The 25,661-nt window shown below is 41.3% G+C and overlaps 2 protein-coding genes and 1 long non-coding RNA gene across 4 annotated transcripts in view; 1 reads left to right on the top strand and 2 right to left on the bottom strand.

The window, feature by feature from the left end:
- The window catches only part of loxl4 (lysyl oxidase-like 4), a 23,139-nt gene extending 4,391 nt beyond the window's left edge, over nucleotides 1-18,748 (bottom strand). The window contains exons 1-13 of the mRNA XM_044372520.1: nucleotides 18,672-18,748; nucleotides 17,124-17,459; nucleotides 15,877-16,178; nucleotides 15,565-15,779; nucleotides 8,889-8,927; nucleotides 8,584-8,797; nucleotides 8,300-8,477; nucleotides 4,238-4,392; nucleotides 3,977-4,144; nucleotides 3,344-3,506; nucleotides 3,005-3,248; nucleotides 1,872-1,987; nucleotides 1,420-1,556 (exon numbers count right to left, since the gene is read on the bottom strand). Of these exons, the coding sequence (XP_044228455.1) occupies nucleotides 1,420-1,556; nucleotides 1,872-1,987; nucleotides 3,005-3,248; nucleotides 3,344-3,506; nucleotides 3,977-4,144; nucleotides 4,238-4,392; nucleotides 8,300-8,477; nucleotides 8,584-8,797; nucleotides 8,889-8,927; nucleotides 15,565-15,779; nucleotides 15,877-16,178; nucleotides 17,124-17,439 (2,247 nt within the window). The 5' untranslated portion in view covers nucleotides 17,440-17,459; nucleotides 18,672-18,748. The remainder of the gene's footprint in view (nucleotides 1-1,419; nucleotides 1,557-1,871; nucleotides 1,988-3,004; nucleotides 3,249-3,343; nucleotides 3,507-3,976; nucleotides 4,145-4,237; nucleotides 4,393-8,299; nucleotides 8,478-8,583; nucleotides 8,798-8,888; nucleotides 8,928-15,564; nucleotides 15,780-15,876; nucleotides 16,179-17,123; nucleotides 17,460-18,671) is intronic.
- LOC122996818 overlaps nucleotides 17,345-25,661 on the top strand; it is a 22,780-nt gene continuing 14,463 nt past the window's right edge. Inside the window, exons 1-2 of the long non-coding RNA XR_006407085.1 lie at nucleotides 17,345-17,428; nucleotides 20,087-20,215. This is a non-coding gene — a long non-coding RNA (uncharacterized LOC122996818). The remainder of the gene's footprint in view (nucleotides 17,429-20,086; nucleotides 20,216-25,661) is intronic.
- The window catches only part of zgc:123010 (uncharacterized protein LOC641500 homolog), a 10,777-nt gene continuing 6,830 nt past the window's right edge, over nucleotides 21,715-25,661 (bottom strand). Inside the window, exons 11-16 of one of the 2 annotated variants that reach the window (XM_044372524.1) lie at nucleotides 25,444-25,537; nucleotides 25,243-25,276; nucleotides 24,967-25,044; nucleotides 24,671-24,773; nucleotides 24,457-24,578; nucleotides 21,715-24,323 (exon numbers count right to left, since the gene is read on the bottom strand). In XM_044372524.1, coding sequence (XP_044228459.1) covers nucleotides 24,188-24,323; nucleotides 24,457-24,578; nucleotides 24,671-24,773; nucleotides 24,967-25,044; nucleotides 25,243-25,276; nucleotides 25,444-25,537 — 567 coding nt within the window. In that variant the 3' untranslated portion in view covers nucleotides 21,715-24,187. The remainder of the gene's footprint in view (nucleotides 24,324-24,456; nucleotides 24,579-24,670; nucleotides 24,774-24,966; nucleotides 25,045-25,242; nucleotides 25,277-25,443; nucleotides 25,538-25,661) is intronic. The other variant, XM_044372525.1, reaches the window with a different exon arrangement.

Genomic DNA, 25,661 nt, shown 5'->3' with positions numbered 1-25,661 from the left:
AAAGGTCAGGCATCATCTGCACTTCACTAGTTAAATGAAAGGACACAGCAGGGAGAGACAAAAAGCTGCTCTGAGTGCTCTTTGTATTTTTCCAATTCTAGCTAACTCTCTGCTTGGCGTACTTTCCGCTTTTCTTTTGCCTCACTTGTTCCTCTCAGCTAAGTGTGGTTAGTTCCTAGAGTGCTGGTCATCTCAAATGTTCCTGACCTTTTAACCTTCGGTAGTTCTTCCATCATTCATTCTTTCTTTCCGCCTCTACGCTGTGCGCTGTAGCAATGTGCCATTTAATGTCACTCGGTTCAACATGCTTAAAATACATCCAGTCTGCACACACGTTTAAATGTGTGTCTGGTATGTCTATCACAAGTAAATTAAATAAATCCATCTTCAATAGAGAATAGAGAGGTGTAATTACAAAGATTGAGTGTGACCTCTCAGACAAACTGGGTAACAGCAGTAATTATCAGACAGTGAGTTAGACTGTAACCAGTCTCCCACAGCTGGGAGGTAATTGGCAGCATGCTAGGATCTGAAGACTGCTGCATACCATGGTGGGATGAGTAGTCTGGACTGAAGATGGAGGATAATGGGAACTGTCCTTGATGTGTTTTACTCTAGTAGCCACAATGACTCGACCGATTGACCGAGTTGAAATAATGACAGACAGAGGGACAGTTGAGGTGGACTGTGAGGACTGAGGGAGGTCAGGATGTTTTACTAAAATAGACGGAGACCAGACAAGGGGAAGTCCACCTTCAGAGCCTATGACCGTCTTTCTTATAAATCTTTAGCCTCACAAGAATAGTCTGACATCCTGAAAATACGCTTATTAGATTCCCTGCCAAGAGTTAGATGAGAAGATCAATACCACTTTCACACTGTATCTGTACACTAAATATGAAACTACAGCCAGCATCCGCTTAGCTTAGTTTAGCATAGACACTGAAAACAGCAGGGAACAGCTAGCCTGACTCTGTCCCAATGTAACTAAATTTGCAACATGTTATATCTTATTTGTTTAAACCTCTCAGTGAAGACTCCAGGAAGTCAATACACCTAGCCACAAAATAGTCCAACACATAATCCTCCCTAAAACCACATCATGTCGTTTTTACTCTTTGGTTTTTTTTATGGATTTAAAAAAATAAGTTATAACATCTCATTATATGAGTGATCTTTAGAGGTGCTCGTGGGTGGACTTTGTTAGCTTTGGACAGAGCCTAGCTCTGACTGCTGACTGGAGCTTCGTATTTGGGGAATAGAAATGAGAGTGGTATTAGTTTTTCTAACTCAAACAAGGGAATACGATTATTTTTTTAAACACAAAGTTATTGATGTTTGATTTAAAGAAAAAAAAAAAAAGAATAGTTTGAACTAAAGCCAATCTGCAGGTGTGAGAGAAATAAAATGACCTCTCACCTGGAAGATGTAGTCTCCTGGCCGTACATCTGTCACGTCAACCCACTGACAGTCGATGTCGTGGCGATAAGTATCCCAGCAGCCCACAGAGATACCCTGGTCACCCATGTTGTAGCAGGAGAACCGCTTCTGGAGTCCTAACACACACCACAACGACATTATCAATCACATCATCAAACTCATTTAATGCTCAGCACTCCCTTTTAATTTTAAGAGAATTTAGCTTCCTGAATTGCATTAGACTACATATGAGCGCTGCTTTTTCATATGAGCTAATTCATCCATGATATAACAAGTAAATGGAGAGTAAACAAACAAAAACAGTAGCGATCTAATACATTAACCACAAAGTAAAAATCTGAATAGCTGTAGCTGAAATATTGATATTAATTTCCTGTCACTAATGGAAAAGAGTATTTTTTCGGGGATTCATGAATGGTGGTGAACATTACCTTCAGGGCAGTAAGTGTCCTCCAGACAGAAACTGGCCTTGTGTCCCTCTGCAACCCTCGTGCCATTCAGAGTCAGCAGGTCGTAATGCGTGAACACCTCGATGCTGTGGTAGTGCCTGAGACGACAGAGGGGGAAAGCCCAGGTGAGAGTGTGTGTGTGTGTGTTTCCGTGAGTGTGTGCATTTACACTAAATGAACACTGGCTTGTCGCTCAATGACCTCACTGCTTGAACATGAGCGTGGGTGTCACCGTAACACCTCTCACAGAAACTTGTTTTAGCGCCAGCTTGGTTGAGCTGTTTACTCATTCTCAGTGAATGGAGGGCTTTGAAACACACATCCAAAGCTCTGATGTGTTGTTGTAACAAACTGCGGCAGACCTGACTGTGCGTGGCCTACCCTGTCCTTTGTATTATGCCCGACCTGTAGTAAATGGTTTGGTTCAACAGTCATTTCCACAGACACGTGCTGCAGGGCTGTTAATGGATCTGGAGAGATGACAACACTGTTTCGGGCCACCCGTAACTCACTGGGACACATCTCACACAGCCAACACTGTGGGCTTCAAATGGGTCATTCTTCTCTCGTGACGACAGGCCTCAAAGTGCTCTCGTCATCTGCCAAGAAACTAAGTAACTGAGCAGAGCGTACTGAGAGGTAGAGTGGAATGTGTTAAGAGTATGCCAGGTGAGCCTGGTGACAGACAAAGGCTCTTATGTTAAGCTTGTGTTGCATGCTACCTGCCGACCCCTCATAAAACCGTACGTGCACTGGAACAAAGATCACACTTCAATATGTTTTCTTTCCAGATAGTAATTGAATGCAATTAAATTAAATATAACTCAAATTACTCAGTGTGGAGGTAGTTATATCACGAATGCAAGTATAAGAAAAAATTGTATGAGAATCAGGTGTTTGACAGAATATTTTTGGCTGCCTTTCATGCCCTTTGAAAACCACAACTCACCTGTATCCAGGACACTCTATACCACAGTTTCCCCAAACAAACTGAACAAAATGACCACATGTGTAACCACAACACCCCAAATATAGTAAGTATTTAAACAGGTCTCTCCATTGCAACATACCTAAGCAAAGTAACACAGCCAAAAAACCCTTGTGGGATTCTCTACCTGTGACACTGGTGCCATGTCCAGCTCTCCTTTGATGCTTTGGGTCTGAAATCGGATCTGCCCAGGTTCATGATGCGTGAAGAGAAGCGCAGCAGGCGTCGATGGCCATAGGGCCAGTTCATCCTGGCAGCGGAGGAAGACAGACAGTTCTCTTCATGTGCACAGGTCAGCAGGTGGAGGGGTCTGTCTTCCAGGTAGGCTGTCTCCTGGACCAGCTGGGCATCCAGAACAAGGTCAGGTGCCGCTGAAGCAGGACAGATGTGAGAGGTTATGTTGGATTAAAACAGGTTTTGAACCAGAAGAGGGGATGGAGAGCTACAAGAAGACGGTTCGGCTTACTTTCTGAGCAGCTGACCCCAGCAGCTTTAGTTCCACCTCCCCGAGGGCAGTGGACATGGTTGTTGCGGCGACACTGTTGAATCGAAAGCTCTGTGCCGACACAGTGAGTTCCACTGAGAATCACATCAGCTGCATTTGGGTCACCGGACCAGTACCAGGTCTCCTGTTGGATGCAGAGGCGGGGGTGGGGTCACAAGACAGCTTGTCAGGGTGTTTTTTTTTTTATTAATGAGAAGTATTATAGCTTATTGTCCACCACACTGACTTCAGGGGCTGTGACTATGGATTGGCCTCCATCTGTTCATTTGTTTGATCATCTGTTTGTTTGTACTTTCATCAATAAGTCAGACACTGCTGATAGGATTTTGACAAATCTTGGAGGAATGATGCCTCTGACCACACTGATTGGTCTAGAGGTGGGAGTGCTATCTTGTTTGTTCATTCAGGGCATCATGTCCAAGATCTTTAACAGTGATGATCCAACTTTGAGGAAAGTTGTGGAGGTGTACTCTGGCATTTACTAAATCACCCTGATTTGCTGCAGGGGTGGTGCCACAATCAAAGTCAAAATGACAAAATGCTTGCTGCCACCTTGTCAGTTATAGACTGTTGTCAGGTGGATTCTTACAGTACCTGATGTGCACTGGCAGCGAAGCCCAGACCCAGCTGTCTGCACACCACCATGGCTTCATCGATGCTCCAGTTCTCACTGCAGACAGAGCCCCAACGCTTACGGCCCCCAACCTCCATCAACACCTCGACACGGCCTTCCGATGGAACTCTACCACCAGTCAGCCGCACCTGGAAATCCATCAGATTAAAGGGATTAAAAAAGTAATGCTTTATCAGTTGAAGCTGATACATGTACATGGTGTGATGGTGTAGTTTTTATACCGTGTTCTCTATGCCAGTCTTAGGGACGTTACAGCGTACTGAGGCATCCTGGCTGTGTTTGAATGTCCACGGTTGGACTTCCTGGAAATAGCAGTCTAGGATGGAGCGCTCTGTCCCCATACACTGGACACTGTTCATATGGATAGGTCCTGTACCTGGAGAGGGAGAAGGAGATGTGGGAGATTTAAAGACTGTACTGACAAAAATAAAGCAGGAAAATACCACAACACCATTGACATAACTGAAGGGCAATATTTCATGCGCCCTGTTTGGGGCCACCCAACGTGGACACAATGGCATTAGCAGACTTTATCACGCAAAGGACATGCACACACACAAGTGAACATCTGTATTTCTTTCACATAAATACGCTTTCTCTACCTCAGCGTCAAACCAACATTAAGAAGTTCCTATCTCTCATGACAAAATGCTCCTGCCAGCCAAGCCACAGTACCACCACCATCTACTCTGGGGATCTGTCACACCTCATTACCAACATTCTGTTGCTTTGGGCCAAACAACAACAACATTGTGCAGAGTCCACCACCCTGGGTGATCAAACGAGGCCAAATCTGTGTCAACAAAACAAGACTAAATAAGACTTTCACTTGTATTCGTTTGTCGTTTAAAACAAGATAATCTCTGAACAACATAGGAAATGGTGGAAAGAACACTAGAGATTTTGTGAAAGTAAACAGCTGATGTCACAATGATGGAAGTAAATGAAAACACAGGGCAAACTATGGTTTCTGTTTCTTAAAACAAAAGACATGAACTGTAAACTTGGGAGTGTGGCAGCATTGAAATAAATACAACCATAACCACATAACCAGGGGGAAAGAGAGAAAAACCGAGAAAAAGGAGTGAAAAGGAAGATGGTTGAAATGGCAGAGACCAGATTGCAGCCTAATTCAGTCTGTCTCTGTGTTGGTTTTGGTAGATTGAAGGCCTGGTTCCATACTGGTCACCATGCGTGGGTTCATACTTAGGAAAAGACACATCTAAACCACTTCCGCCTCTATCTGTATGGTGAAGGCCACAAGCTAGATCCAAACTCCCACTGTTTAAGTTATCAAGACAAACACAGGGCCCCCTCAAGGGATCTTCAAAATGAACACTGACATGTTGTATTTAAACTTTAGTTTGGGAAATCCACGAAAACCCAAAATAAATTCCAAGGAACCGGCCACACAGACTTTACATGCACACAAACACACAAGCTTTTTGGGTGTTTTACTCCCTTATGTACAGTATGTATAGCAAACTGTACTTCACGGGTAAAATTACACGGTAAAATAACAATGTTGGTCAAGAAAGGAAATAGAAACATTGTCCCTGTAATTTAACTCGCTGATGGTGATGATAAATGCAATGATGATGGGAGTTAGATGGTTGGCAGATGGAGTTTGCACAGAGCTTAGAATATTTTCTTCACTTTCATTCTCCCTGACATCAATCTCCCAAATGATCAAACCATGAACTTCAATATAACAGCAGATACAGCTATGAGAGCAATAATGAGGCATAATATAAATGTGGTATCTTAAAAGTAGTATTTACAAGAAATAGGTCGAGCTTCATTACCGCATAATTTGAACTGGCAGATGACACTGATCATTTGGACAGATTAGAAAATTGAGTTTAAGGGATGGAAACAGGGTAAAATCGGTCACATTCTTGTTGAGAATAGCGTAAATAGTTGGTTAGTGGTTACGAGGGAAACCCTGTTCTTTTACTCTCTGAAATTAAACTCCATTTTAGGCACATTAATGTTGTGTCCGTAGTGTTTTTCTTTCCATGCTACGTCTCTTTCTAAGATTTGTAAGCAACTTTCTGTCATCGGACAAATCTGTTTCTTCGCCAAGTGCTAAAATCACGTCAGTTTGTAAATAGCTCTGCCTGTGGGCGTTCAGATGTTAGAAGCCAGAATCAAAATCGTGTGTCTTTGTCAACATGATTTCAAAGCTGATGCACACGTTGTAAACTGATACTTATACTGTTTATGAGTGTGTGTGTGTGTGTGTGTGTGTGTGTGTGTGTGTGTGTGTGTGCCAGTATACTGCAGTTGCAGGTAAGTGCATATGTGCAAGCAAGTGTTTCATGCTTTGAATGTGGCCTCACCCATCAAATCTGATGGGTGAGGCCACATTCAAAGCCAGAATCTCTGCCACCCTCTCTGGTCCACCAGCCAGTGAACCACGACCTTTATCACCTTATCACATTTGATCATCATAAATAATTCAATGCTCTTCTGTGGGGTCTTGTTGCTACAGACTTCTGGCTGAAAGATTTGATAGAAATCATGGAGATTTTCTTTTCTCAAGTGCTGACAGAAAGCAAGTGAACCTGAGTGTTATGCAGTGTGATGTGAAGACTGTATTGCTGGCTATCTCAAAATATTGATGCTTTTTAATATATGATGATTTAAAATAGAAATTAACTGTGTGTGCAAATAAAATAGGTACAAAACTACATTTAAAACAATTTACTTTTTCAGGACTTCTTTCTCAGTGAGAGTTTGTTCTATTAAAGAGTATAATTTCGGCCTTTTTCAATGATACATGGACCTATGTTTATGTGGCCTTCAAGCACATGGAAAATTATATGTCACAGTAAAACGTCTAACAGGCTGCATGTTATAGAAAAGAAGCTGTGAGACGCCTTTGATGTCCAATCCTCCTGCAATGGCAATGTATATGTAAGACAGAAACAGACAGAAAGTGAGAGTACTGTGTGTCTGCATGTATGCGTGTGGGTGCCAGTCTTGGACTGAGAGCAAGAATGAGAGAGAACGTATGTATGTGCGTGCATAGTAAGTGTGTGAATCACCAACTCAGGAAACACAGTATAGGAAACCTGCATTTCCAGGAGCGAGACAGGAGTAATATGAGGTGAAATTAGAGGGTAAACCTGCCATTTGTCAAACCAAACTACAGCTGCGGAGCCACATCTTAATGTTATAATTTTGAGACTGATTTTATTACACACACACATGCAAAATATACATGCTGGCATGTGCACGCGTGCACTTACACAAATGCAGCTTTGTGGGCAGGAGAATCTATTTTAAGGTAGAAAATTGAACGCTTTTTGGCTTTTTGGCTCCTCCCTGGCAATTAAACACCTCTGCTTCAGACTACTGGAACCATGAACCATGAACCCGAACCCTGAACCGACGAGTAAAGGTACCGACTGAAACCAGACGATACGGTTATATGTTTGTAAAATCTCCTTAGAAGAGCCAGCTTTAGTTCTGTTAGACTCATCAAAAAGGAAGATAGCATAAATGACATCATCTACAGAAAACCCACTTTAAGAAGTTGAAAGGTAAAAGGGACTATTCCAACACTTACAAAAATATCCTCTGTATGATCAAGTGAACAGCTAAACCAGCAGATTGTCATCCCACATTTCATCTTGATCAACATGATTAGAGAGTACACCCTATCCTGAGGCCTGGGTAGGCTGTTCTCACATCTTGTAAGGGTGGGGACACCACTGGCGCAGCTGGATACAGACTGAATCTGTGCGTCACCATAGCTGGAAATTTGAAATCGAAGGAAAAAGACCACAGCACTCAGTGAGTGAATAAAAAGCTTGCTTGAAGCTAGCAAGATTATGTCTGTTACTTTAGTTACCAAAAGCCAATGTAAACCACTGTGGCTTATAGTATTACATTTTTTTGTGTAAGTGTGTGTATGCACATGTGCATGGTGTTTGGGCAGCTGGTAGCCTTGGCGAAGGACTCACGTAATCACAGCTGGAGATACTGCAATCATCACATTTGCAGTTTCACAAGGTAACATACAGAGACAGACAGACAAACACACATGCCCATACATTATCTGATCCGTCAGAGCAGACGGGGTGCGGTGTCTAAGATAAGCAAAAGACTGGAAAAGTCTCCCTTTCGTCTCCGGAAGACCATGACGCACGATAAACACATTCAAACATCCACATTGCAGATTCCAAACAACTAGATTAAGTGGGAAGATTTCCAGAAACTCAAGCTTAAGTCGTGCAGAAGCCTTTGTCCTGAGCACCAGCAGTGATCTCTCTCACCTTGACCCATAAAGGCTCCATGCAGGGCATCCTTGGCAGTACCGAAGCCCAGTTCTCTGCACACCACACTGGCTGCAGTTCTTTCCCACATGTGGTCCACAATGGTCCCCCACTTTCCATCTCGGAGCACCTCCACACGACCTTCACCCAGCCTGGGGCCGGCCTTCAGACGAACAGGCTGAACAAAGCAGCAAAAGAGAGTATAGTTGAGCTTATCTGTAAGAACAGTACATGCAAACACTGTATGATTGGGCTACTGTAGGCCTAATTTTGTTATATCTTACCACAACTGGATAAGGGGCCTGGGGTCTTCCTGAGGAGATGCGAGCAAACTGAGGTCCCGGCACACACTTGACCACTGCATGCCTCCCATTCTTACAGGGGGTGGGGCTACGGGGGATTGACAGCTGAGCATGGCACTCTGACAGGCTGTTCTCGCTGCCCAGACAGTGTACTTTCTCTACCCAGAATCCCTTCTTCTTCGCCATAATGCTCAGTCTAGAAAAGAGCAGGAAGTCCATTTTTGGTCAAACATTCTTAAATAAAGTTCAAGTTCAGAAGGTCAAATAATGTAAATAAACATGACTACCTTGTTGAAGGATCTGCAACTTTGGCATCCCATATTTTCCTATAAAACAACAAAGAATAGATGGATGTTAGTTCTATCAGGTCTGTGTATTTACTGAGGTTTCTGGGACACACACAAATCACCCTGTGAGGTGACTTGAGCAACCAAACTCTGATGCAAAGAGGGAGTGACTGTAAGATATACTGTAGCATCTGCTGTTTGTTTTATATGTAACCTGGCCAAACAGGAGAATTTTCTGCCACAGTGAATCGCTGTACACACACACACATATACATAGACTTGCTTTTTACTTGAGTGCTTGGTAATTATCTAAAATAGTTGCTGCTCAGACGCTGACTTTATCAAAAAAATGAATCATACTGGTCTAAATATAATTTCTGCGTATAAAACCACAATGAGCTGTGCATGTGGCTTTGTGGTGAGTGTTAAAATTAGGTGTATTGATGGCAATGACTGGCAAAATTCAAGAGAATTCACTGTGCCTGTTCCCTTTCAGTAAGTTCATTTTCTGTCTCTCTTTCTTGTTTTATAAGTTCAGTAGGCTGTATTTCCATCAGGAATGTGGGCTGTTTGCTATTTGCTGCGTTTATGTTTAGAGAAAGTGACCGGTGTGTCATATGTCCCTGAGCTATAAGGCAACGGTACAACTCAAATTAGTTTTTGCTTTTAATCTAACATGTGCCTTTTTACTACACGACTTTTGCATTGCTTGTTGTAACATAACAGAGATTTGTACATAACTACAGGATGTAAGAACTATAACAAGATAAACACTGGATATTTTGAACTCTGTCGTTAACCTCCAAAGCCACAAACTAAAAAAAAAAATCATGACATTCAACATCAGTGATGTACAACATTTCTGGGAAAACAGGGTTTGACCAAGCACGATATGCAAACAAAAACTCTGGCACGTCCGAGAAATACCAGAATAGAGATTTATGCACCAAGTCGGCTGGCTGACACGGGAGAGCAGTGGAGAGGAAAGCCTTCTGTTCTCTTGGCAGACAAACAGCCAAGCAGACATGCCACACGGACCATGCCAGGGTGTCCTTAAACCATCGCAAAATACACACACCATTGTAGAGATACATATGATACACTTGATATAGCCTGACTGATATTTTATTGGCCAATATCACCAAATCTTTCCAAGTTTAATTTCCTCTTTGGAGCTGTGCATCAGCATGGCATCACAAGTGTCGGAGGATTAAATGGTTCTTTGTTGTTTTTCCTACTGACAAGGTGAGAAAACTTGACTAAAACATACTCCAATGCTGATTTCAGTGGTATTGCCCTTTAAAGAAACAAACATTTCTGAGTATATTTGTTTGAAAGCACAGGAAAGTAAATGTTTGTATTTCTGACATGAAACTGCAGACTTTCCCGAAAAGCTAAGTCTTAAAAATAAACTGAGGATGTTGAAATCAAGAGACGCATTGTCATTGACGCAGTGTTATATAGATGATTGCGTGAGGTCATGGGCTGCTGACTGTACACTCTCCAAAATGACAAAATAACTTGTTTCCTGATGTTGTAAGCACCAATGGGCCAGAAGAAACCTCCTCGCTCTGTAGTTAAAAATATAAACAATCCCTCATCAAACATATTAGTATTTGGTAAGGAAATATACTTACTAATTAGTTTTAGAAAATGAGCACACTTTCATTTCAGCAATTATTTAGCAAATAGAGGTGTTTCGCAAACTGCAGATGCTATTTTTAAATGAAACTTTTTAAATGGACTTTAGCTAGTCGCTGAGGCCCATTTGAAGTACAAATGCAGCACTGAAAAGCTCAATGTAATTTATGAACATCTGTAAAAGAAATCTCAATTGCTTAAATCGTCTTGCTTACTACCACTAAAGACTATATCAAACATTTCACTTGATGAGGCAGAAAAATCTCATAAAGGCATACATTATAAATCACGTGCATGGCGCTAAATAAAGCCATATGTGATGTCACGAGACACATTGTATAGAATTTAACACTTGTTCTTTACTGTGTCTTGAACTACACTTGTAAAATATCTTCAATGCGTCTACCATGTGGCTCTCCAGTAACATATCATCGAGGACAGACACTGAGGAGCATCCACACACGTACAAACACATTTTCCCATGAGGCAAATATGACTTGTTTGTGACCTCACCACAGACCGATAAGCTAACCATTTTCCCTCTTCAGAAACAAACAGGCACTAACAAGCTATAAATGATACCTTCAGGTCTTTCATTTAACTAAATCAAAGCACTGTTTGTTGATGTTTCATTTCTTATCAAGATAGCAAAATGCATACAAAGCACTTTGTTAATATAGAAAAAAATATAATTAACAGTTCAGTGTTTCTCTTGGTTATGAAGAATATAATTGAGTCTATATGACAGCATGTATTTGTAATAAATATCACAAGCAGTATGGGAACATTGGTCCACAGCTGTGTGCTCATGCAGTTAACAAACAGCCACAGTATTAGTTTTCTACCTCCATAGCATTCATCAGCCTGCTTAACCAAACATTGCCTGCTTAACCAGCACTTGTTGTGGAGCCAAGAGAACAGAGGCTAATGATAGGGAATCCCACCCGCCTCTTAAAAAGACAAGTATTACAACACTGTTTGGGTTTCATCACCCTCACACTGCTCACTGGCTTTAAGTCTTACTGTGTTCTGATGTGTTAAAAAATAACATCACTGGTATGTTTTAATCAGAGATTGGTGAGGATATGTCTCAAAAAGCAATGATACCAAAATCAGGGAGCAAAGATTATAAAAAGAACTAACTTCACATCAACAGCTTATTTACATTTTTTCCCATTTGTACTACCAGAGGAACAGTCTGAGCTGTTTTTGCCAAAAGTAGACCTTGTTTACTCTAAACTGCAGTGAACAGCACAAAACACAAGTTTTGGGAGCTTGGAGACATAAAATCAGGGTAAAAAGTATAATGTTTTGGTTTAATCTGCTTCTTTAAAAAAAAAAAGTGTAAAATTGAAAACAATGAGCCTTTTATGCCCTATATCAGGTGTACTAAATATGCTAAAGTATATTACTACTAAACCTTGGTTTACAACAGGCTTATTCAGCTCAGCAGTTAGCATTAAGATGCTTGAAAATATGTTCTGCAGTCACATCAAGAAGTTATCTCCATAGTGGACTAAATACTCAGCTACAGAAAAATGAAAAAGAAGGACAAGAGAGGGAATTTTATTTCCTTATAGAGCATAAGTGAAGCCAATCTGAAAAGGATCTTGCAGACCAGAATGAGCTGATTAAATCACTCTGCTTCAACTTGGTTTTGAAAGCCGGCTTCCACAGTCTGTTCCAAACCACAAAAAGAGCCCATGGCATGAATACAGAAATTAAAAGATGGGAAAATAAATTAGAGAGAAGGTCATTTAGGAAGATCAGATAGGAAAACCAAAGTCGGTCACACAAAATGTCACCCAAAGGCCTGAAAATCATACCCTCATCGTTAAAAAAATTTCAGCTAAAACATAATTAAACAGAAAATGCCGGGTTAAGTCCCCAAATCACTACGGTGACAGAGGAAGACAGACAGCTGCTGACACAGCGGCCCTCACTGCAAACTGCAGCTGTAATTGGACATATTTCACACGAGCAAGCGAAAATCTGGCTCATCTGACTGCTGCTCTTGTTCTCTGCCTCCATCTCCTTTTTCTCTCGTTACTCTCTTCCTCCACCTTTGCCAACTCTGTCTTACTCTCTGTCACACACACGGCTATAATTGGGGGTGTTTTTTCACTCTCAGCAGAAACCCCAGAGAGCCTCAGTGCTGACCAACCTGTAATTACAGCATCTCCAGAGTCTCATCCAAGAGACACAGGCGGCCGAGAGACATGCAGGGTCCAGGATTTCTAAGAATGGACTGAGAGACTTGGAGCAAGGTGGAGAAACAGGGTGGAGTGTCACTGGCTAAATTTGGTCTAAATTTGCAATACAATACTAAGCTTTTCTGGCACCCGTTTCAGTGGAAGGTGTTACATAAAAACTGAACACCATATAGTTTCTTGGTGACTCTGCTCACATTTTGTAATTATAATTACAGCAGTAATTTCAGTCAGAGTGCAGTCCTTACAATTACCCATGAATCCAGGCTGAAACAGCATTCCCTGTGCTCTAAGTATTCTTTTGGTTGTTACTGGCTGTCAGATATGAACATCCCAATACGATAACACAGACAAGGATTCATCCTGACATTAGAAACCAAATACTGTAAAATAACTTGAGTATAACACTGGCATTTAATATTTTGAGACATGTGTACACCTTGAACCAGTCTGAAGTCAAGAACAAATATGCATTTGTGGTGCTAGAAAACAGGTACTGATTTGGACACAAATACATCATCGTGGTTCAGACCAATATAGCGCCTGAGGCTACAGCAAAACACCAGGTCATACCCATGATGGGCAAACCAAGATGTATCAAGTCACAACCGCTTCATGCCAGAGCCTTATAGTTTAAAATATAGAAAATCAACATAATGCTTTCCCACACTTTTCACTGTACATGTAGAAGATATGCTGCATAAACAGTATCATCCACATTGTTGTGGCTTAGGGCAGAGACAAAAAGAGCTTGAGGAGTGCTATTATTTAAGATCCTTTTCTTTAGAGGAGGATTTCAAAACAACACCCTGAGACAGTCGGTGAGCTGCTTCCCTGCAGGCTTCAGTCCAAGCCCTTCAAGCTACAGCAGCACTGTCCTTCTCTGTCATATCTCTCTTCTTGGTGAGCAGTTAAATCTCTTATGTTGCAGCCAAATCTACCCATCTGACTCCTCACTCAACTATTACTTGTGCTCCCGTCTCCCATTCTTGGCATTAAGTGGTGAATCTGTACTGCGATAGAAAATCGAAGAGAGTCATCACACCTGCAATGCGGGGAAGCTGTGCTCTAATAAATGATCCCATACAGATGGTGTACAGAGTCAGGCTAGGTTGTTCAGCGACAGCTCACTCTGAGGACCTTTTATTGCTGTAGATATGATGCCTGATGATGCCCTCCTCCAACAACAGAATCAAGTTATAGCGTCACTGTGTTCCCAATAAAAGAGTTCAGCGGAGATAGCTTTACAGCGGAGATACAAATTCAGTTTGTAAAGTGAATAAAGTCTATAAAACAAATAAGTTACCCCCTCAATAGGAACAAGGTTTCAGCAGCAAGAGGAATCCAGCACCTACAATACAGAGCAGATGTTGCGGTCTGTCGCCAGTTGAGTCACACTAACCCTGGCCAAGAGAGAAAAGGAATAGCTTAACTGTGAATCATCTAGAGCCAACAGCTCTCCAGGAACCAGATCCAACTGGGTCCCCCATTCACTGAGGACAGCGAATGGTCAGACATTATTCATTCTTATAATAGCACAGGAGTAATCCTCTGCTTATGTGTGGTCCTCCCGCGGTTTAAGAGTAGCACCCTTCCAAAAACCACTGTCACAGTTTTCAGCAGGAGAGGAAGTGCAGATTTGTGTCAAAAGGGCAAAAGGAGAAACTTAAACACAATATATTAAATACAATGCGGTGTATGCGCAAGAGTATGCATGTGTACACGCTAGGGTTGGGTATTGAACCTTAACAATGTTTAAACAAAAAAATTACCAAAAGTACACAAAACTGGGATTGAATACTTGGTCAGATTCTTATTCTTGTTAAGTTATTCATAATCAAATACTTCTTGCTGCTTTTTTGTTTGTTTGTGTGTTTTTTGTGTTTGTGTTTTAGTTAGAAATAGTCTTTAATAGCTGCTTCATGTTCAGACTAAATCAAACAGATGACCTTAAGAGGTTTAGCTTATAAATAAAAACATTATTTTTATTATTAAATAAAAACTGTTTCTATGTTCCCTGAAGTAAAGTCTTGCAAGGAGTATTGTTTTGCTACTGATACAGTTTGCTACTGTATCAGCAAATTTCAAATGACAAGCCCTGTTACACACACAAACACACACACACACATACACACACTAACACTGGCAGCATGTCACACACACTGTTGGAGGAAGATGTAAAAGTGAAGAGATGCATGGCTGACTCAAGCCTGCAGAGGCTGTCCTGCCAATAAGACGAGTCGCTTCACAAAGACACTCATCCCGCTCTCCAATAGCTGCCTCAGTTGCACACCATGGTATCAATGGGACAGTTACAGCACAATCAGCGGTGATATTACACCTCGGCACAGGAATCTAAAAGTAAAAGTGGGGCTGTTTGTCTGGGAGCTGCATGCTGAAGATAGCATCGGAAAGAGACGAAGGGAGAGAGTGAGAGAGAGGCAATGAGGTGAGCAGAGGTGATTTACCTAGAGAGAGGTGTAAAGAAAGGGCAGGAGAGAGGGGACAGAGATCCCTTTATCATCATCCTGAGGCTGAGGAGAGGACGGGAGGGGAGGGGGAGAAAAGGGGAACATGGGGAAGAAGTGGCTGGGGGAGGAAGATAAGCTCGACAAAAGGCCTTTATTCAATGCAGCTTTAAACGGGGTGCCACTGTTGTTCTTTTTTTATTTTTGAGGATGTGTTTTTATTCATTTAACAATGGGATGAATGGCATAGTATGTTGCCCTTCTGAACTACAGTGAACAGCCAATCTCATAACTTGAGTTCATGAAGGTCAATTGTGTTGTTCTCAGTGGAGCTTGCAGGAAAAGATTCATACTCACTTGTACGTTTTGACATTGTGCTGGACAGCCTCTGGAAAGCCAAGCATCCCGCACACAACTCTGCTGCTGTTGAGACTCCAACCCAAGTCACAGACCTGCCTCCATCTCCCAGCATGCTTCACTTGCACCATACCCTCTGTGACCAGGCTCTTCTTCTTGGTAGCCATGAGGATGGGCCGAAGACGTACCTCCTCGATTTGCACCTTACTGTGACCCTTAGGGGAAGAGAATGTCACATCTGCTGTTATAAAAGAATAGCTCACAAATTCAGCTACCTGTCAGGTGGTGTTTATCAGAAGAATGCTGCTGTACCTGGAAATGGTGATGTCGCTGTAACCTGGGCACCTCATATGGATGTCCATTTCCGTAATTTCCGTATCCTGGATGCCTGCGGGTAGCCATGAGGCCTTGCCACTGTTGTGCAGGGCTAACATTGGGCCTGATGGCATTGGTTTGGCCTCTGCTGTGTGTCTGATCCAGCCTTTGCTGAGGGGTGCACACCACTCCCAGGTCTTCAGAGTGTTTACAGTCATTCACACCCCAGCCATTGTGCTTGCAGTCTTTCAAGGAGTTCTCAGAGCCGTCACAGCGTACATTGTCCATCCATATTGGGCCTTGTGAAAGGATAAACAATTCATTACTACATTCATTGGGATTTTCATTGATTTTTCAATAGACAGACTAGGCATTGCATCTACATGAGGGCCAAATCAGTTCTTAAACACCTAACACTTGACTTTTACTGGCAGACTGATTTAAGGTTGCACCTTAGCGGTGTGTTTAGCAGTAGATACACAGTATTTTACAAGGCAGGGTACAGTAGATCCTGCTCCTTGAATCCACTCAACCTTCTCTTTAATTTGGATTTAAAAGCAGCAGTAAAGAATGTTTATGAACCACAGCGAGTGTTGCACAACTCTGGCAAGCTTATGCTGTCATTATTCTAAAACAAATGCCCCTTTTCAGCCCATATATTTGCTCTGCCAGCCTGCCGGGCGACCTTAACGAGATGTAGGCTCCAATCCCAAAACAAGTTATCTTTGTCACTTCATGATGCTAGTTATTTTGGATGTCTTAATTGGTGGTCTGTTCATGAAGTTATGCACTTAGTGTGTTGCTGGGAAAGGACAGTGTAGCATGAAGTCTTGGAAAAAACAGGTTAGGATAAACTGGTCCGATATGGCTGCCTATCATAGGGATATTAAATCTAATAAACTGACTATGTGAGTCTAATGGACCTTTTTCAGGACAGATATTTCTTGTAATAGCATGAAAAGCGCAGGTGTAGCTAACAAATACTATAGAATAGGCTATCTGTAAGCCTTGCACAGTGGTGGGACCCTGAAACTAGTAAACTAAATGGAGTGCAGCCCTTGTTAAACTTGTGGTTTTCCTGCTACCACATGTCAAAATGTCTGCAGTGAAAACCTATCATTTTGTTAACACTCACATTCAGCCAGTTTGGCTTTGGCCTACCAGTGTCATTTGACCTTTCTCAGTACAGTCTCTGACTACCAGAAAAGTGGCTGAATTGAATTTGGCACCGAAAGTAGTCTCACCCGTTCCTTCTCCATACTTGGCGCTGTGCGCCCACGTTATACCACCCTGGAAACCCAGCTCTCGACACACCACGTTGGCGAGTTTGATGTCCACTTCATCATCACAGACAGTCCCCCAGGTGTTGTTGTGCAGGACCTCCACGCGCCCCTCGTTCGGCTCTCGTGCAAAGTTGCCCGCCAGACGCACCTTGGCGGCCGGTGCGCGAGCCGCCCTGCGCTGAGAAGACGTCGTCCGCCGAGGTTCAGCACGAGCGGGACAGGAGAGAGACAGCAGCAGCAGCAGGAGGCAGCAGCTCAAGCAGAAGGTGCGGGTCATCGTGACAGAGAGGAGGGGGTCTGAAGGGAAAGGTTGAAAAACTTTGATTTAATTTGTACCACTTTTATTAAATCAACCCGTGTTCTAATTGTTTTAATTCATTTCGTGTTCAATTGACAAGTGAAGTCTTTAACTGGCTTGTCAATTAGGTATTCAGTTAAAAATTCAGTTAAACTACAGGCTCATTTGCCTGTGATGGGAAACATCTATCAATTTTAGATTCATCCTGAGACAAACCACTGCGCATTAAGACTGAGTAATTCTCTTCAAGTTAAGGAGCCAGCCCGCAGGGAGAGAGAGGCCTAGATATTTAACAGACCAACGGTGACATCGTCTGGACAAAATAGCTCAGATTGTCAACTCACTGACAGCCACCAGCATCCTCACTCTTATCAAAGATGACTGATGTGCTGATACAGTGGCAGTTTATCTGTTAACAGTCAGAGATAAAGCATGACTGCTTTTCTACACCCACATTTGATTTCAGCCAATGCAGTAATTTTGCAGTGATGCAAGAGAAGGCAACAAAATGCATAAAATGAACGCTCTTCACTCATGTCAAACATAGGCATATAATTAGAGATGCAGCAGTGCACTTTTGTATTGCAATTCACGTGAACAAACACCCCCCAAGGCTAACAAACCAGACAGAAACACAAGGCAGGTTCTAACTGGAAGTTAACAAGAACCAAACAAGAACGCAGTGGTGGAGACAGACACTGACTGAAATATTAAATTACCGCAGGCCACAGCACAACGCTGGCCGCAAAATGCACAAAATCTTAGTATGCTGTCATGATGAAATTATAAAGGAACAAACCAACGACAAGCAAAGAGACTATTCAGACTGAACCTCAGTAAATCATATTGAGAAAAACAGAGCCCAACTCATATATCATACAAAGCCATATGTATCTGTTGTTACAGTGTAATCCAGACACTACACTAACCAGCTTGAAATAATTTAAAAATTATTTAAAAATTATTTAAAATATTTCCTCTAAATGTTTAAATATTGGCAATATTATTTCTAATTGATTTTTTTCAAGTTAGAGAAAAGATTAACCGATCCATCTCAGCCCTTGAAACACCTGTTACACTTGTACATAGCTGCATCTATTAAAATAATATAATAAGAACAATATTAACTAAGCAATTTAGAAAAGATAGAACAAAATCTTTTATCAAGAAAAAAAATGTAAAAGGAGAAGTTAGGGTGAAAGTTCACTCACCTGGCAGGCAGCAAATGCTTGCAGTCGTGGACGTCACTGACTAGGAGAGAGTGACTGAGTGAAGGAGTGTGTCTACTAAATGTTCTCCCTAGTCAATCCTCCCTTCTTCCCTCCTTCTCCCTATATCCCTCCCTGCCTCCCTCCCTCCTGCTGTGCTCTCTTTCCCTTTAGGTCTCTTTCTCTCATATATGACTAAGAATTGACTAATTAAAATAGTAAAATGTAAAGCTGGTTTATTAGATTGCAATCTAATTGTCACGATAATGATCCAACACTGTTCAAAATCTAAAAATATCTATAAGCAGTGGGTTTCCTCTGCCACTTATCATTTTGACTGAGCCTGTGTTTCTGTCTGTGCTGACATGTGTATGATTGTGGGTGAATACTTTTAAACAGGGCTGAATGAGCTCTTTGATAAAACATGGGATTATTGTTTGTCACAGAGAAATTAATCAGATGGTCAATCTGGTGTCAGATATTTGACAAATAAGTCTATGGCAATACTAGACTGACCAGTTTCAGCAAAAAAAAATTGAGTTCGTACATTACAAAACTCATTTGCATTATTATATCATGTGATTGGACGTCTTACCAACTCTCCTCTCTGGTTGGCTGATCATGCTTTACACAACTGTACACTCAGAGCATTGCACAACAGTAGGGGCAACGTGTGTAAATGTAACCAACAGGAAGGTCTTGGTTCCAGAATAGTTTCAAACATCAAGTTCCAAGTGTCTTAAAGAAGCTCCTTATACCACAGGGTAGATATTTCCTTGTTGAGATGGCCGCAAACCACCAACACTAAAATAGGCCCAGCCTCACCGTAGCCATGGTGAACGTGACTGATGAGAATATACCATACCACCCCTGCACAGGAGTATGTTACTACCTTCAAACCTATCATCATTGTATAGAAAGTATAAAGAATTTGACTCATCGGTAGATCCAGATAAAAAATGAAGGAAAAGTCCTGTTTATGGCTTTCTAGCAAAGGTCACTTCAGTGCTCGGTCCTGATCCGATTTAGGATTCATCCAAATGACTACTAAGGTCTTTCTACATGTTTGAAAGATGTTTATTTTTTGAGTAATTTTGGGAGGATTTGAGACTAAATTAGCTACATGGAAAAGTTTGGCCTCAGGGTGTTGTGTTGATAAACTGTATTTTCAGTTTTCAAGTGAAACCTCAGTGGGCACCTTTTTTGAGGCAGCAAGGTTTATTCATAGACGTGAAAAATTACAATCATGACAGGGGAGGTTCGAACTGCAACATCAACCACAACCGTAAAAACACTTACTCATATGCAGATTACCAAACAGGGTGAAAAAAAAATCATACGTTACATACAGTATGTGTCTATTTGCGTGCACACGTGTAAAACTTTGAAGCTGTAATTGAGATGTTTGTGTGTGCCAGTGATGGTGTGACTGGGTGGCAGGATAGTGGTCCCTCCCTGACTGGTAAACCCGAACAGGAAGAGCAGACCCCCTATTAGCGGGCCAAATCAGAGGATATCCGAGGCCGACAGGGAGAGGAAAGAGAGAGGTAAGAAAAAACAGCAAAAGTAAAATGGGGGGTGCTAAGGGTAAAAATATACCTATTAGTTCTGTGTGTGACATCACTCCATTGTAACTGATGCTGCACTGTTGCACATCAGACTAATTAAACTAGACTAGACAGGTGTTCCTGCCTGTGAGCCAATACTTAACAGCTCAGTGGGTGTGTGTGCTAGTGAGAGTGTGTCTCAGGGCTCTCTCAGGGTTCACAGGACTGAGTCTCCGAGCGAAGCAGCTCTCTGTGGCAGAGCACTCTTTCTCTCCACCTCTCTAATTAGGCTGACTGAGCCGGCTCTGCCCTTACCCACAATCTGTGGAGGCATGAAATAAATACTTGCTCTCCAACAATAAACAAGTGCCTTTTCAAACGACAGCACCTCCTTATGCTCACCCCCACTGCCTTCTCTCCGGGCTTTCATAATGCTTTAACTTTCATACAGGCTATAGGAGTATGTAAGCACATACTGTATAGAGGTTATGCTGTACGGGCAGCAAAGACCTTTCCGAGTGAGAGGTTGACTTCATTAGATATAGTATCAAAGGCTATCGTTGGCTTACACCCAAGGTGGGCTAAAATCTGACTATCAGGTAAAAATCATATAAAACAGGGTTAAAATTTAGATTGTTAGCAGTGAACACCTTCCCACACTCATTTGAATCTGATAAATAATGATAGAAATTCCTTAGCAGATATTCATGCACTCTAAAATCAATAACTTCGAAGGATATACATCCAATTTTATTTTGGGAATTTTAAAAAGTATTGCGAGAGGCTGAGATGTATGTCCCCCCCTCACACACACACATACACAGCCAGTGGAAGCATTGGTTTATTTTTTTCAAACTTTGGAGGGCTTTACTGTTTTCACATGCCGAGTCGAAGTACTCCTTGTGATGAACTTCATGTGTAACGAGTGCCCCGTTAATTTTGCAGTATCTATTTGCATGGATTGATATGTGTGCGTTCACAGGTGAAATCAGGCCTCTATTCCCCTTTTAAATGCCATTTGTGACATAATGTGTGTTTTTCTCACACACTCTCAGTACTGTTAATCTTGTCTTTATTTCCCACTGATCTGGATGGTTACAGATTCCCTACATCATCTTTCATGCTGGCCACACAAGTGCATCCTACTAGTGATGACAGGGTTACCATATGTCCACCACACCAGGCTGGTCTGCTTTGATTTAAGTCTTTTGGGTTATAAGCATCAGGAATTACTTAAAGTATCATCTTGCATCCAGGAGATCAAAAAATACAGGATTAAATATGCATAGTATAGGCTGGTTGAGTTAGTGATATGTTTCAATGCCAGCTTTGCATGTACAACACTGCCACCTTGTGGAAGGCAGGAAAACCACACACACTACAGCCAGAAACTTTTTTTTTTTTTTTTTTTTTTTTTTTTACAAGTTATCAGCATTAAAACTGCATACCAAATATCCCCTGCCCCAGTTCTTGACATTACTCACATAGAGACTGAGAAATAGGTGGTTCAAATACATTTATTAAATATAAAAGACTCTTTTGCAGTGCAGTAATGATAATACAAAATATTTGGAAGATTAACAAGATTGCAGTGCTCAGGTTATTAATGTATACAACATAATTAAAAATGCATTTTCCTGAAATAGCAGTTTGAATAGGGGTAAGAAAATTAAAAACACAGCAAATTACTAACAAACCCAGGGAAACCTCTTGTCCAATGTGGAAATATGTATTAGATTAAATTAAAAGATGCTATGGTAACAACCCATGAATTCCATTGATGACTACAAAATTAAATGCAATGTGTGACCACAGCAGTTAACAGCACCAATTACATAAAGGAACAAGCAAGTTTGTTCAACAAGTGCAGTCTTGAAGTTTGGTGTCTAATTCCTTTCTCACAAGTTTAAGCCACAAGACAGAAAGTAATACATGAAAAGCAGAAGTAAGGTGTGAGACAGTGTTCACACCAATTACTACAAATAGCAAACACTTTCTTGCCTTCTACGGCCAGACATAAACTGGGGAAAACTGTATTTGTAGAAAATACATTTCTTTAACCTACCCTAAAGTGAGAAGAGAAGGTGGCCAGTAAATTAAAAAGCAGAATTCAGCTCCCAAGGTTTGTTTTTTTTTTTGTAAAAAAATGTTGAAAAAAATCATAGGTATAAATAGGAAAATAAATACTGTCACTATGCTGAGCATAGTACACTAATGAATGTAGTGTAGACTTGAACCAGATGTCATTGCTGTAATTCTTGTCTAGTGGATGATACATACCCATGCCAATGAGTTTTAATGCATGTCTAGTGTTGTAACTCATGAAATAACAAGGCTGTTTTTACTTCAGAGCCATCAGATGAAGCATTCTTTGGTTCACTGAAATACTGAAATGGAGGCCCTAGGGTCAAAAACACTGCTTTTCAAGAGTTCTGTAAGAGCATCACCTTACACACGTGACTTTGTGTGTGCGCACATGACTGAGCATGATTTTTTGTAAGGCACTGTCTTGTAGTTTGAATTAGTTTATCAATGTGACCGGCATGTCGGTCATAGACAACAACAACCTATAACCTCGGGCAGACTTGCATTTGCCATACGTGGTAGGTGTGAATGTCTAAAACAGAACAGACAATCAAGTCGCTACATTTCTTTTGCATAGACAGAAAGCACTGTGATGTTTACTATGCAAATGTACCAAGAAATTACATGGACTATTATTCTAAAGCTATGATAAAAACTTATGAAGGCCATTCATTTGCATTGGGTGCACAGATATATGCCTCAGCTCATCTACAGGCCACAAAACAGGGAATGAAGACTGAAGAACTTGATAAACCTGACACATCATGCAATCCAATAAAACAAAGCCAAAATCTATGGCCTTAAATTTACCATAGAGTTAAAACAATACCTCTCTGACACAGTCCCGACAAAACCTGAACACTACAGCCTTCATAAAGGTAGTATTTATTCTATTGGATTGCATGATATCGTCAGGTGTTTCTATTATTTCTTCTACATCCCACAAGCTTTTTAACAAAAGGGCAGCCAATAAGTAAATAATGTGAAATATGGACCTAATCCAACATAATCAAACATACAATTTTTCCATCCTTCAAGTCCAATTTGTGGCACATACATCCACTTATTCATGTATAATCATCTAAACTGTAAAAGGCTACATAGCACAGTCCAAAGGCTCCTCACTGGGCCTCTGTAGCTTATTGGCTAAAAGAGAAAAAACATATCTAGGTAGGGGAAGTACTAAAATGTCAAATGTCAAAATAATCTGTTGGTAAGTCTTTGGTCTGATGGAAAATATACTATTTTTGGCACAGAAACAGAGAGTATGAATGGAAACATCAGTCTAAACCATAGACTGATGCGAGAAGTGGTGGATGTACAAACTACAAGTGAAAGTATCGGCCAAGTTACTGTACATTATAAACAGGGAGAAACACTGCTGTATATTGGCATTTCTAAAGGATTAAAGTCCTTTATCATTTCATCACCGCTGTACAGAACGGAGGCAATCTTTTTTCTTTTCTTTTTTTTTTTTAGTATATTCAACAATTCAACTTCCTCTTTCTGTAGTAGGCCTGTGACGTTATGTTGTATCCCTTACAGCGGGGATAGATCACCATATGCCAAGAGCGGCTGTGAATATGAAGGTTTTCATTCCAAACAAAAACTACACCGGGTGTTTTCTTTGCTCCAATCTGCTAAATGGTGAACTGATAATCAATATCATCCAGTATTGTGAAAACCATCACACTCCCAGTCCTTTGTGGCACATGTTTGACTATCCCTGCTTTAGAGCCTTAGAGTGCTGGCTCTGATCCTTTGAATATTCTGGTCCATTTTGCCATAGTGAGTATTTTTAGCCCAGAGAACCTGGTCCATTTAGTACCGGTTCCTTCCGCTCTCTGTGCATCCTAGTTTCCTGCACACTACTGAAGCAAACTGAGTTTAAGGCTGCCAGGGTTTCCTGTCCTTGCCTTTCTGTTCAGGAATGTGTTTGTAGCGACACTTGTCCCCAAAATGGCAGCCGGTGGTTCTCCAGAAGTAACACTCATCTCCGTTCACTGGGCCACGCCTTCGAGGTCTGAGCACAGAGAAGGATGACATAAATTAAAAGACAAAGACACAGCAGAAGCACATTAAGTATAAAAACGATTAAAACTCTGTGATTTCAGTGAACTGGACAGTCTATACAGTGAGGCAGGAGTGCTTCTTACCCAGCAGCTGCTCCTGCCTGCTGTGTGACAGGAAGACAGGTTTTAAGTGGGAAAGGGATGACCCTCTGAGTGCGACGGTCAGGATAGCGCACCACTAAACGTGTGTTCTCAATGCAATAACCCTGTAGGGGGGGGAAGCATATTTGCAACCATGAGTCCAGAATACTGTTATTTAAAACAGCTTTGACAAAGAGGGGAACCAACAAGTACTCACATTTAGTTTCTCCATTGCACGAGCTGCCATGTTTGCATTCTTGAAATTGACAAAGGCACAGAATCTCTCATGCAGCACACGGATACTCTCTATCTCACCATACCTACAATGCAAAGTCAACAACTTAACAGACAAGTCAACAACCATCTTGGTTAAATATTAATGTCCATGTTTTTGTGCAAGTGTTTAAAATGTCAGTCCAGTTATTGAATTAGGAACAGGAACATTGTGCTTATATGGACTGGTTTCAACTCATAAATTTGTAGATCAAATATTTGGCTGGACTAGGGTCATACATTTTAAAAAGGTCCCATAGGTGTTTCTCAGTTAGCTCAGTTGTCACATTTCCCACCCAGAGGGATGGGCAAGGGCTTCTGAAGGAAAGACAGAGAAAAAACATGACTGAAAGCAATAAAAACACAGTTCAGATATATAATTTGTTCATATTTCTCTGAAGAACACTAAAGACAACCTGTAAAGATAAATATGTAAACTCAGATGAAAAAAAAACATTTTAACCACCACCCCTTCTGGACCCCAAGCTTTGATGAGACAAACAAATAGTGACCTACCCTGGCTGCACAACTGACTGATCTTGGCTCCCAGCTGCAAAACAAAAAAATCTTCAATAACTGAATATATAGAATAAAATCTTCCAAGCTGAATGATTTTAACATATGGCATATTCTCTATATCATTGCTTTCCACTGTCACAAAAGAGAAAATGAAGGCCCTTGTAAAATATAATATTGAATATTTGCATGTGATCTTACCCCTGGCAGCATCTGAACAAGATGCCAAAACAGCCTGCACAGTTGAGAATTTCTCCAGCAAAAGGACACTTTGCACTTCATCAAAACCAAGCTCCTGATGAAAGGGGGCAGAGAGAAAAAATATAAAACACAAATATAACAACATACAGTCAAAGGAATAAAGCTTTAGGAGTCAAGAGTCAAGAATAGACAGTTGAGGTTTGACAGATTATTTTCAC

The sequence above is a fragment of the Thunnus albacares genome, chromosome 14 (genome assembly GCF_914725855.1).
Source record: "Thunnus albacares chromosome 14, fThuAlb1.1, whole genome shotgun sequence".
NCBI lineage: Eukaryota > Metazoa > Chordata > Actinopteri > Scombriformes > Scombridae > Thunnus > Thunnus albacares.
Note: the sequence above shows the minus strand (reverse complement) of the source record. Positions and strands in the feature narration are given on the sequence as shown.